This window comes from Numida meleagris, chromosome 2 (assembly GCF_002078875.1).
Source record: "Numida meleagris isolate 19003 breed g44 Domestic line chromosome 2, NumMel1.0, whole genome shotgun sequence".
NCBI classification, from domain to species: domain Eukaryota; kingdom Metazoa; phylum Chordata; class Aves; order Galliformes; family Numididae; genus Numida; species Numida meleagris.
The window spans coordinates 128,351,943-128,365,690 of NC_034410.1; the positions used below are offsets into that span (position 1 = coordinate 128,351,943).

The window sequence follows — 13,748 nt, forward strand, 5'->3', positions numbered from 1 at the left end:
GCTGGCAGTAAAGGTCTTAATTGACCTTTCTCTTCTTATGAGTAGAAAAGAAAAGCTTCTTTTAGGAAAATACCATCCATCTGGATATTGTGTCATAAGGCATATGCAAAGGAAACAGAATTAGGTCAGTCCTACACCCAAACCCATTTTTCATATTCAGTATGCTACCCTAACTCCTTCTTTCTCATTTTCTTTTACAATTTCCTGTCCTGAGTTCTTATCATATTTTCTTTAATCTCAATCTAACTGTGCAATGCATTCTGTGCCTGTTATGGACCTGGATTGTCCTCTGTTGCCTCATTCAATTTTTCTCATACAGTCCAGTTTTTCCCCTCTTCTTTGGTCCCTTATGTCGATGACTCAGATGTTCCTGTGTTCCACCAAGAAACATCCATTATATTTTCCTTTATCAGTCATTATAAAGTTTCTTATTGGTCCCCTCTTCCTTCTTCTAACCCCATGAGAGAGTAATTCCATCCTCCCCTCCAAGGGATTCTTCATCCATTCTTGCAGTCTCACTTTCTTCCCTTCTTATCTTTCCATCCAAATTAATTCTTGGATTACAAATGTCTTTGCTGTATGATGAGTGTTAACACTTCTGGTCATAATTCTGTCTTCTGACCTGGCCAGTAAGCAATTAATGGGAATTACTGGGACAGTATACCTATTATGTACAGTTTTTTAAAAAAATTGTCAGAGTATTAATAGAAGAATATAAGATGTGTGTTAGTGCAAATTTTTACTTCTTATGGCAAAACACAGACAACAGAGCATCTCAAAGACGTAGAGTTAGATGATTTAACATTCCTCTTTGTCTCATTCTCCAAACCATTTTGTCAGTCTTCCTGCAAAAATCCAGTCAAAAAACTATGGCAAAGAAATATTTAGTCTAAATATGAGTGAATAATTGTAGTTGTGTTTTTTTGCAACTAGGTGTGGATTATGTTAACTTCATTCAGTTTATGATAGTGTCTGCATCATAAATACTTAAGGTTCTGCTTAAGGAACCATAATTTTTCCCCTGAAAAAGGCAGGTGATGAAGATTTTCTTCAGTGCAACTCCCTTTGGTGTGTAGGACCAGCCAGTGCTTGAGAGTAGATGAGTCTGTTGTTTGCTCAAGGACTCCCTTGCAGGAAGATTTATTTAGGGTCAGAGAACATTTAAGTTGAAATGCACTGCAGAGGTCACCAAAGCTTCTCTTTGGGTTCATGTTGTTGGTGCTCATATTGTTCGTGCTAAGCTTTCTACTTGTTTTCTGTAGACCAGATCTGTAGTCCAGATATTATCAGCTTAGAGAAATACTGACAACTTCCCTTGCTTTACAGGCATGGAAGAACAACATCTAGAAGCATCTCTAGAAACTTATTAATTTCTCTCACACATTTTCTGCTTCAGTAGTCACAAAGTCCTTTTACTTTTGGTACCAGAAACAAAGTCAGGAGCAGGGCCAATAGCATGATAATAGAGGATCTCTATCCACCCTCTTTGAAGCCCAAACACTGCTCATTGGTGGCTACAGGATTTATAAGGTCTTTAATGGTGTAGGAGGAAGTACGCTCCCACCATTAAATGAGTTGGTATGTCTTACTGTCATCTCAGTTACTTCATTAATTAGAAATAACAGAAAGCTAAATGATCCTCTTGTAGATTGGTCAAGTCTTGAGAATTGTGTCAAGACCTTTCTCTAAATCACTGAAGTGTTGAAGATGAGAAGCTATAGGAGTAAATGCCCATCCCCTATCTAAAATGATGCTCCACAGAAAGTGCACGTACCTCTGATGTTTACCTTAGCTAGGGTTTATTGAAGTTTACCTTAGCTAGAGTGTATTTGTGCCTAAAGCTACACTGCTCTGTTAAATGTGAAGCCAGGCATTACCCTCATTCCCATAAATTCAGGGAGGAACTTCTTTAAATATCCATCAAACTGGACACGAAGAGATCTTTCTCTGTCAGTTGTAGTTAATCCTATCTCAGTGGTACCACCATGTAATATCTCCCTGTCTGTTTGAAAAGCTTTGTTTTGTCCTACCTGCACCATATGCCCTGCCAGTTAGTGCCCTAAAGTAGGTATATCCTCTCCTTGAATGATATATTTGCAGCTGTATTATTCAAACAAGAATAGCTAAACAGGTGCATTTAATGAACACAGTGAAAATGTTTGCTAGACAAAGTCTAAGACTATGTTTAATAATGATTTCTACAGATGAGTAATGTTAGTTTTTGCCTTGTTGTTGCTGAATTGGACTGGGAAGAGAGTTCTTCTACTGAACCTCTCTCTCTTACAGCTTTGGAGGGCTCATTTGAGTCCAGCAAAATCTTGAAAAACATTCAGAGATTTAAAATATTTATGACCTTATCCCATCGTCTTTCCAGCACAACAGGACATAAGCATTCATTCATTCATTGTGCATAAAATACCTAGAAATGTATACATATGAGTACCACACATCAGTAATGCAAGTAATACATTACATTACCAAGTAATGCATTACATTGCCAAGAAACAAAAATCCTAACCTTAGCATCATGAGAAAAAAAATTAATATGAAGTAACGTATTCATTGTACAGGGTTCTAAAAATGAGTATCTCCAGGTACATTCTGAAGCTGTTGTAGTATGAATACATTTTTATGCTTTACTAAAATACAAACTAGTTGACAGTATTTTGTGCTTAAGTAACCAATATAGAAGCAAACATGTAAATTTAATTTGAAAATTGATACGATACTTTTTTTTAGAAATGAGTCCACTAATTAATATTTTCTCATTACAGATAAAACTGTGGTATGACAAGGTTGGTCATCAGTTAATAGTGACAATACTGGGAGCAAAGGATCTTCCTTCAAGGGAAGATGGGAGGCCAAGGAATCCTTATGTTAAAATTTACTTTCTTCCAGACAGAAGGTAAGGTGAACAGAAAGAGATGTTTGTTAAACAAAAAGGCTATTTTGTTAAATACTGAATAGAAAAGACAAACATACAACATTGCATGAGGAACTGTTATTTGCAAAGCATGACAGTTATTCCTGTCTAGAGCAAAGAAAATTCTGCAAAGGTAAGTTCATAGATTTCTAGACTGATCAGTCCAGCTGTTTCATTTTTCTCATTGAAAGCAGGAAAAAAATTTGCATCTGAAACCCATAGATTTATTTTTTTATAATAATTGGTGTTTTACAAGAATTATTTCATCTTCTTTCTATTTATGTGAAATGTCCAGAACTTTTAAAAATCACTCCAAGCTTTCTATCACGTATATAAGAATCAGAAAGTTGTCATATGGCAGGAAAATTCATTTTATTTTCCTTAGAAGTAAAAGCTAAGTAAGCAAAATATATTTCTTGTGTAAGAGAAGAAAATGTTGCTAGAGGTAAAATACGCTTAAATAAGTCAAGCATTTAATTAGATGAAAATACAGAACTCTCTTTGATTAAGCAGATTTGAATGGAAAAGCTTGTACAGTGTAACTTATTTCAGTTTTCAAGGGTAAACAAATTTTTATTGTATTAAAAAGTACTTCATTGCCATATTAAAAAATCCACATTAATTTTAATACCACAGCTGCATATGCAGCAATCAGCAGGTTTAAAATTAAACATTATTCTGAGAACTCTTCTCAATATTGTCAGTAGAAGGAGCGTGGGTGTTTTCTAGTGAAACTCATTTTTGTCAGAAAGTATGAATTCTTTCAAGCAGAAATATTCTGGAAAACACTTTGCTCTCAACAACACCCTTGAGCCTGAGCCAGGATTCCCATGGTAGCCTTGCACAAGGCTCCAAAAAGTCAGGCTCGCCTTATGGTGGAGATCTGCCTTCAACCTGGTGACCCAGAGGATTGTCTTGGAAGCTGTTTTGAGAGCGCTGTTCCTGCCAGTGTTGCTGCAAGAATTTATGTAACTTATTCCCAGGGCTTCTGGTGTCTTAGCTGGCTCGCTTATCTGAAATGCCGTTTTTTTGCTGTGTCCAGTGTTGCCTGCACATGCATAGTACTACTGGTCTGTGACTCATGGGAATCTTATCTACAGAAACATATATATTTATGAAAAATCCATGTTTACTCTTTTCAAAACAAGTATATAAAACCATTTCTTTTTTTTTCAGGAAATTTCTTAAAATTGGAATTGGTGTGTGAACTGTGAAATCAGCTAACTTCTGAGTTTAACATCAAGTTACAAATTATTCCCAATACATATGCTGAACTTTGTTGCATCAAGAACATATTCTGACATACACTGTCAGAGTATTTCCATGATACTACACAGCGTGCTGCTGGTTTAAGATTTGCTGCCTTCCATGATACATTTATTACGGTTTATATTTGATTGTTTCTTGCAGTGATAAAAATAAAAGAAGAACAAAAACAGTAAAGAAAACATTGGAACCCAAGTGGAACCAGACATTCATTTATTCTCCAGTTCATCGGAGAGAGTTTAGAGAACGAATGTTAGAAATTACCCTTTGGGACCAAGCACGAGTTCGGGAGGAAGAAAGTGAATTTTTAGGAGAGGTATACAATTATTGGTACTTATTACAGGAATACATTAGTCCACATGTTCATATTCAAGATACAGTATTTTTTAATAAAATAATTAAATTAAGCAAAGCAAAGATGTTTGAAATTGTTTATTTGTCCTTATTTCATTGGGTTGTACTTCACACATAGTACTGATGTGAGTTTCTTTCTGTATTTTTTCTGTTTTAGTAACAGGATGTGCACGGTTTCTCAATTTGTTTGATAAATGTTTAATAAAATCTGTATTACACATAGTTTTATTTTAACAGAATATTGGAATGTTGCTGACTAACTCTCTGTAAGTTGTTTGGATACTGTTAAGATTGTTGTAAAGTAATAAAGGTCATTTGAAAGATTTTTGATGTATTTAGCATTATAAAGGCACAGAAACTGCCTTTTATAAAGTGCAGGATTTTAACAAAACTTTTAAAAGGCAAATGCATTAACTTAAAAGACAAAGTCCTTAACAGTAAAGGAATAGTAGAATAAAATTTATGAACATACCTATTTTAAAATGCAGTTATATAATGCTTTCCTACTTTGAATCATTTTTTTCTATTTTAGATTCTTATTGAGTTAGAGACAGCATTACTAGATGATGAACCTCACTGGTACAAACTTCAAACACATGATGTCTCTTCATTGCCACTTCCCCATCCCTCACCGTATTTGCCACGAAGACAGCTCCATGGCGAGAGTCCCACACGGAGGTTGCAAAGTAGGTTGTTAGTTTTATCCATGGTGCGTAGTTCATTTGGATTAACATGTAAAATATGTTATATTGTTGTAGATGGGCAGCTGACAGAATTTGTGTATTCATTTGTAGCTGTTATGAATCAGGTCATTTGTGATTATTTTGAGAGTCTGAAAAGTTACAAATGGTCTTACTGAACACTGTGCACTACAACATTGTTTTCTTATGAAACTACATGTTTCAGATTATGAGCTTGAGCAAGTTATCTTGGTCTTCTACAATGTGTTCCTAAAAATAAAGTGACCTGAGTATAAGATATGTTACTAAAGTAATGCCATGGCCTATTGCCTTGTTTTAATAGTTTTATGTAGTTACATTCACAGATGGAATGTCTCCTGTAATTCAATTTTGTTGAATTTGGTATAATTGATTCACAGTAGTTTCATGCTACCGGTAGATATTCTCAAAATGGAATATCTGAAAACAGAATATCTACAGCATGCTAATAGAAATAAATACGTAAGACATTGTATGGTGAAAATCTGTTTCCTTAATGCTGTTGTTTCTCTAGTTTAACTGCTTACTACACTCAGTGATGAACAATATAAAGTGTCAGCTGACACTGTGAAAAGTCTTTTATTATTCTTACAGATAATTCTTGTAGGAAAAAAAGGGGGAAACTATTTCCAAGAGTTCTTTGAATTTTATTTGGTCATTTTGTGTGGGTGTGTATGTGTGTTTATAGTAATGCACACAAACTCACAGAAGCTTATGCCTGTGTAGGCTCACAAATAAGCTTGTGTATTTTCTGTGCACTGTGTGGACCCTGTTCTAGTTATTTCCTGGCATCTAAGTATTAAAAGTAGTTGGCAGTTTTTGTGTCTGTGCACGAGATGGTGAGAATTAAAATGCTCCATATCATAATGTTCTGAGATAGTTACATTGACTGAGAGTTTAAGTGCATAGCCTTCAATCTGTAAGATTATACCTATCCACAAAAGAGTGAAATAAATACTAGTTAACAAATAAGGAGTGCTTTTTCAATTCATTTCTCTTCAGTCTTCTCAAGGACTATAACTGTTCTTTATGAAAATTGTTATAATTTATTTATCTCTGCACTTTCTGCCATCTTGCAACACTTGTAGTAAGTTGTCTGCCATATGAGAATGCTTGCAGACCAGTTGGACATTTCAGTATCTATTTGTATTTCAAATTTGTGAAAGTTTAATTTTCAAAAAAAATTCCATCTTGAATACAAATCCTCTGTTTATTATAATTCCCATCTGTGCAATAAATAACTGCCGTGAAGAATGAATAAAGTAGTAAATGCTTTTTGGAAAAGATTTGTAGTGGAACTTGATTAGAGATCTGTTCAATTATATTGATACAAAATTTGATAGTCAATGAGGTTTTAATACTGTGCTGAACTTAAAAATTGTGACTGTCTGGAAATGAGGAGGAAAGCGAAGGACTTACCAAAACTTCAGGTTTAAGGTAGAAATCCTTCTTTTCATTGAAGGATATTTTAGGCTTATTGTTCCCAGAGCAATAGTTGGACACTTCATGGTGTTCTACAGACTTTAGCCAAAGAAGCATTATAAGCTATTCAAAGGAGAATTCCTATGATGCCTAATGATATGTGCTTTCCCACTGAGACTCGGATTTTGTAAGGAAGGATTTTCTCTAGTGCCCTGGAAATATATTCGCTTCTTGGATCCTTGTGTATTACATATCATTCACAATTCGGAAAGATGCTTTTACATAAAAATATAGAGAAGAATGTCTTTTGGAATTAAAATCTCTTCTTGTTTGGGACTGGAAAGGAATCTAAACGGAAATTTTGAACCTGGTCAGAGAGAGCATGATAGTAAAATCCATCTAGCAGTTAAAAAATACATTTTTTTTTTAAATTTATTTCACACCTCTGAAATGTCTGTCCACTGTGTAGTGTTGAGAGAGGTAGTGGAATATCGCATTGGAGGTATCCAGAACTCAATTGCAAAAGGCTGTAAACAGTGCAGTGTCAGTTGGCCAGGCCTGAAACTGATGTTGCACCAGGTGTCCTCTAGAAAAACCTAACCTAAACTAGAGGGGACTGGTGAAGGCCAGACAGAACATCTTATGACTTACACCTTTAGTGCAGTAATAACATCATATAGAAGTTTGTTTCTTCTACTGTTCTTTTAAAATCTCCGAAAAAAAACCAAAAACATTAAGCTAAACTTAAGATTTCTCTATTTTGTCTGTTTTTAGCTCTTTTAAAATCCTTCATTAACAAGTCTTGTATGTGATGAAACAGAAGATGTTACCAGATTTTTTTCCAGTGGCGCACAATGACTGTGTGCAAAGAAGATCTCCAGAATGAAGACAGGGCATGTCTAGCAAGTGTACCTATCCGTTTCAAAGTACTTTTTAGAACATTTACTCTGCTCTTACACTGTAAATTGATTTCAGTTTGTGTGGCTGAAAAGGGTGTCTTCAGCTTCAAGAGCAGTTCAACCCCACCACCTTTTATTAATTCCTGTTATCCTTTTACATACAGTTAGTACAATACGAAGTACTTGACTGTATAACCCTCAAAATTGCCAGTGTGAGAAATACCGAGATATTTTGATTTACAAGGTTGTCATTTGTATAAATACTAATGTGCACATTTAAGCTTTCTTTTTTGTCAAATGCATATGTATGAAGACAATATCTTAATGTTATTCTCTGAAGTTAGCTTAAAAGAACCACCTACACTTACCACTTAACTGCCATTCTCTTTTTAGTATCATTGAATTTTGGGTTCTGAAGACGAGCAAACTGTCAGTCCTGAAGACTGAACTCCCATGTTTACAGATAGCAGCACAGAGTGAGCTTCTCACAGAGCTCCATATGCAATGTCTTCCAGGAACCAGCTTTCAAAGAGAGAAAGTAGCTTAGTTTCTACTTCTGTTTATCTCTCAGTATCTTTGAGTGGGCATTGTGTTGTGCTACAGAGTGATAGAAGCCAGCTGTTCTCTTGCCCAGTCCTGTGGTTCATACAGTCCATTAACCTCCTACTGATGAATGATCATTTCCATGCATTTTTCTTAAGACTGTCTTTTGAAAAAATACTTGGAAATTTGATTTAGTGATGTATATGTATTTCAGATATTATATTTCATATTTGCATAAATGGACTGGCTTTTATCCAATCGGTATATTTTACGATTTTTCTTAATGAAATTATCATTATTTCATTTATCATGTTAGACTTCTGAAGTGAATTTTTGAGTTTTTAAACTGGCTTCTGAATCAGAGATTCTTATTCAGTCTTTTAAAGTTATGTCCACATAATGAGTAAATTTGTGCAATGTGGGCTGATAATGCTTAGTTGGTGAAGGATACTGGTCCATCGTGTGTTTTGAAGTACAACAATTTTTTTAATTGTTGTTCTATATTAAACTCTGAATTTCTTTTAAGAAGCATCTTTCATTGTTTTGTTTTACTTCAAGAATTTTAAAAGTTTCCCAGTTACCTAAGATTAAAACAATAACTGTCACTATTTCTAACTCAGATTTTGCAGCATTAAAGCCAAACTGAAGGAATTGATCTATGTACCACAGAGCGTAGGCGGACAGAGCCAATAACAGCTAAATGCCAAAAGAATTGAAGACATGTGAAAAACAGTAAAAACAGACAGTTTCAGGTCTCTAGTTACAGCAGGTATGCTCAGCAATGGAAAGAGAGTTTTTAATTATCATGAGAATCATAGGTTCCACCAAGGTTGGAAAAGACCTCCACGATCATCCAGTCCAACCAATCCACCTACCACCAATATTTCCCACTAACCATGTCCCTCAGTGCCACGTCTACATGTCTCTTGAACACCTCCAGGGACGGTGACTCCACCACCTCACTGAGCAGCCTATTCCAATACCTCACCACTCCTGAGAATAAATGATTCCTAATATCCAACTGGAACCTCCCCTGGCACAACTTGAGGTTATTCCCTCTTGTCCTATCACTAGTTAGATGGGAGAACTGGCTGACCCCCACCTCGCCAAATCCTCCTTTCAGGCAGTTGTAGAGAGTGATAAGGTCTTCCCTGTACCTCCTCTTCTCCAGACGGAACAACTCCAGTACACTCAGCCACTCCTCTAAGACTTGTGCTCCAGACCTCTCACCAGCTTCATTTCCCTAAATGCACTGAGAATCCACAGTATTGTTTAAAAAATGTTTTGTATTTTAAGCATCCTCCATCACGGAAAAGGAGTGAATCTATGTGCAATAAACTGCTGAAAACATAGTCTAAGAGGTTTCAGAAACCACGGTGTTTGGAAATCAACATCTGAAAGTCCAAGATGGTCAATCAAATGGTAGTTTATCAAGATCTGAACACCAGAAAAATCAGTCAGAATCAAAATAGCTGTTAATAGGAACTGTGAAGTTTTAAAGTGATTTGATTTTCATTACTCTGAGGTTTGAAATCATTAATAACTTCATTTGCTGACATTCTTAACTGTTAAACAAGGCATATTTAAACAAAAAGATGGGAGAGTGATTATTGTACCAATTATTTTGGGGGGTGCAAATATTGAGTATATTTATAAAAGAAAAATACAAAAGAAATATGCATATAGCAATTGAAAAGCCATATGTAGCATTACTTTTCTAAATTGTACGTATTCATTCAGATAGGAATAAAAAAAATAATCATAGTGCATAAGCAAAGTATTCTGAATCATTTGCTAAGTTTTGTTTCTCTGATTAGACTTTAACATGCTAAAAGTTATCACATACAACTAGAAACACCAAATCAATAGACCAAATTCACAAAGTGCTTATTCACCATATGGCTTATTCATTTATGAAAAAAACTGTTTTAGATGGGCTTGTCAGTGCTGGTTGCCAAGGCTTTTTATTGAACATTCAGTGACTGTATCATCAAATCAAAGATGGGTTGAGTGCTTTAACTGTTAATTCAAGTCCTCTCTTCCATTATCTAAATGTTAAAATTTCATGTCTATATTGTAGAACATTTAAAGCTAATCTTGGTAGTACCAAAATCATGAATGTTTAATAATAGTTAATTACGATGTAACTGAGGTCTGAGCCTCTGCATTGCAAAGCTGTGTATTCCAATGAAAGCTATAGAGTTATTTGGATCTCAGAGTCTCACTTGACTGGAGAATCAGGATCCTGCTGTCTCAGCAATTTCCTTTTAATACATTGTGAATATCATAAGTCTGGATGATAATTTTAGATCAGTGTAACTGAAACTTAGTTAAGGGAATCATAATAATGCTTTTTACTAATAGGCAAGCAGGTTGTGCTTACTGGAAACATCCATCAATTTCTTTTTTTCAAATTATAATATGGAGCATTTTATGGTCAGTGACACAGACTATGAATGGTGAATATTTTATAAGAAGTTTACCCTAGAGAGCAATGAAACTTATATTTCTCTTTCATGCTTTTTCCTTAATTTTTCTCTTTTTCTTTTATGAAGCACAGGCCTTGGGCATGTTACCTTTGTTTGCATGCACTGATGTTTTGTTCATAGAATATGGACATATATATATACACACACACACCAATATTATATTTGTTAATACACCTATGATTTACTTATTATATTTACTGTACATCTATGGTTTATTAAATACTTTAATAAAAAGGTATTTAACATGATACAGGGGTGTCTGAAAAGGCCTTAAACTATCAAAATAAACTTGTTTGAGAAATTAATTATCTGATCTTTGAAAAACTAAAAATAAACTTTATTAAATTGTAATTAAACTACAAAAATATTTCAAATCCTGTCAACACTCTGCAGCAGTTTATGGGAATTTGAATATTGCTTATAATTCTGTTGCTCTGATTCCTTGATAAAATCATGTCATTAAACTACTCTTTTGCCGTGTAATAACAGAATAATGATGTTTTCTGTTGAAATAACTTGATGTATAGGGTAAAGTAACCTTACTAGGCAGTGGATAAATAAATAGTTGGGTCAAATTTAAAAAGATTCTAAAAGATAGAGATCCATGCAGTAGCTTTCTTTTCAGGCTAAAGTTACTGTACATTTTTTTAATTGTTGAAACATAATAAACTATCATGTAATTGTAAAGGTTCTGATGAAATCTTCAAATGAATTGCGTTGTAACCATATAGAAAGAAACGTGGCTTCCCTAGTCCTCACTCCATTATAATCTCAGTATTTTTACATTCCTGTCCTTCTAAAGAAACTCTGCACTTTTCTAGATCTTTCCAGAAGTTGCATTCAGAAAATCCATCCTTTTTAGTTATATAAATAATTTCTAAACTGTGTTAATTGATTTATTTTTAATGACATTCTTGGTCCTTTGCTGGAGAAAACTAAAAAACTTTCCCATACTCCCTTTTTTGTAATTTTGTAGCCGAAGATGAGTCAGTTTTTCATGCAACTAATAACTGGAAAAGACTTGTGCCAACAAATGGAAATGTTAGAAAAAATGTAACCACTGAAGCTCAGATCTAAATGTTTGTAAATCATTCTCAGAAAATCCTGATTATTTTATTTGAAATTATATAGCTTATTGGAATTCTGGAGCTAGGTAACAAAGAATAATTTTTTACCAAGAAATACAATTTGAAGATAGAGAGTTGAAATTTGCAGGTAGTAGATGATTTAATGATAATGTATACATATTAAAACAGTATGTAGCTGGATGTCAGAAAACCTGTAACTTGCCAGAAGGAACCTAGTCATCTAGTAAAGTCCTAACAGCACTGGTTGGCAAAAAATTGGTATTTTCCCTTTTTTTTTCTAACAATGTCATATCCTGTTGTCTGCTACACTTACTTAAATGGTGTCTGTGATCACTGCAGTAGCTAATTGATAATTGTAAACTTCTGTTCACCTATAAATAGTTAAAACATTCATAAGGTCTTGCTAGTGGCCAGAGCATAGTCATATCATTTTGACATCCTGACTTCTTCCTATTACTTCATGGAAGTCACATTTACAAAAATCTACAAATGCAAAGCAATATTTCACATTTTCATTAGTGTTCATTGTTTTGCATACTATTTGTATTGTCATGTTTAGAAATACTGATGATTGTACGGAGAGCAGAAATAACTCAAAGAACCAGACTTAAGTAAGGAAAACCATTACCCATATGTTGCAAATATTTAATTGTGTTCACATCAGGAGTCTTAAATTCACTGGTGACAAAAACATGTAGAGAAGGTATTCATATATATACATTTTTACCAAATCAAATCATTGACTAGCTGGAGACAGAAGATTGACTTTAACATCACTACTGAGTCTGTGAAATTTAAAGTAGTATTCATAACTACATCTCAGGAAAGTTCTGCTAATAACTTCTGCTAAGGTGCCAGCAGCACCATACAGTCATTTAAGAGTAACAACTTGTATAATTAGTTGAATATACATTTTGCCCTTAAAAAGTTGGAACACTTGCTTACAGTAAATAAGCAGCTGTATTTCAGAATTGGAGATGACTGACCTCTTCCAGTCCTCCATGACTACAAAATATAAATGTCAAACCAGAAGTGATTGGTGTTTTTGTGGTTTAATTTCTTAAATCTGGTTGAGTTTTTTACTTTTGAAATATGGCCTAAAGTGTCAAATTCTTCAGTCTGCAGAAGCAGTTACAATGAAGTTTAAGGTTCTGACTATCCCTGTTACATGTAGTGATTCATGTAATTTTCCCTGACACTACTTCATTTCAATATTTGTTTTCCAGATAAAGGCTTATATTCATATAATTCAGGTAAACTTTCAGCATGCCAGAAATGCTTATTGCTTCCACATACATGCAAAATTTAATTTGATATTTTATTGTTGTGCTTTTGCTACCTATTGTGCAGATGCTAAATTGCTTAAATGTTCCTTGGCTTTACATGTCTGCTTTTCAGCCATAGGTCCTTTGTTGGCTTTGTTTCTCTACTCATGACATCTGAGTATTGATATTGGAATAATACTATACCATTATACTTGCTTTGTCTGCCTTTAATTTAGGTAGAGCTTCAATAGGTAAACTGTAGTGAGCATTATTAACTGTACTAGGAAAATGCTATTTTGCTTAAGCTTTGTTAAAAGGATCATTGTTGTATTATAGTTGTTTGAGAACTAATGTAAGTATTTTTAGAACAGAAGCACGGGGTAAGTGAAGTACAACCAAAATCAGTATTGGTATTGATACATATATTTACAGTTTAGCATTGCTTTAAGTTCCCAGTTGCAAATCCAGTTGGCATATCTGAGAAGTTTCCTTTAATTAAACATAAATAAATGCATAGTGTAAAGTTTTTACAAGCTTAAATTTCATAGCACTTTTCATGTGGGACTTTTTGTGGTTGCTGTGGTTTTAATTATGGGAATCTTTGAGAATTGGCTCATTTAATTATCTTTCAGTTAAGTTTAAGAAATGAAACACATGTTAAGAAAATAGAACCAATACTATCATAGAGAGGAAAAAGAATTCACAGAATCATGGAATCACAGAATTGCAGGGGTTGGAAGGGACTTCAGAAGATCATCGCCTCCAACCCCAATGCTAAAG

General features: G+C 34.2%; 1 protein-coding gene across 1 annotated transcript in view; it reads left to right on the forward strand.

Moving 5' to 3' along the window:
• The window catches only part of LOC110393513 (regulating synaptic membrane exocytosis protein 2-like), a 285,663-nt gene that overhangs the window by 186,879 nt on the left and 85,036 nt on the right, over window positions 1-13,748 (forward strand). Inside the window, exons 12-14 of the mRNA XM_021386412.1 lie at window positions 2,775-2,905; window positions 4,334-4,505; window positions 5,076-5,229. Of these exons, the coding sequence (XP_021242087.1) occupies window positions 2,775-2,905; window positions 4,334-4,505; window positions 5,076-5,229 (457 nt within the window). The remainder of the gene's footprint in view (window positions 1-2,774; window positions 2,906-4,333; window positions 4,506-5,075; window positions 5,230-13,748) is intronic.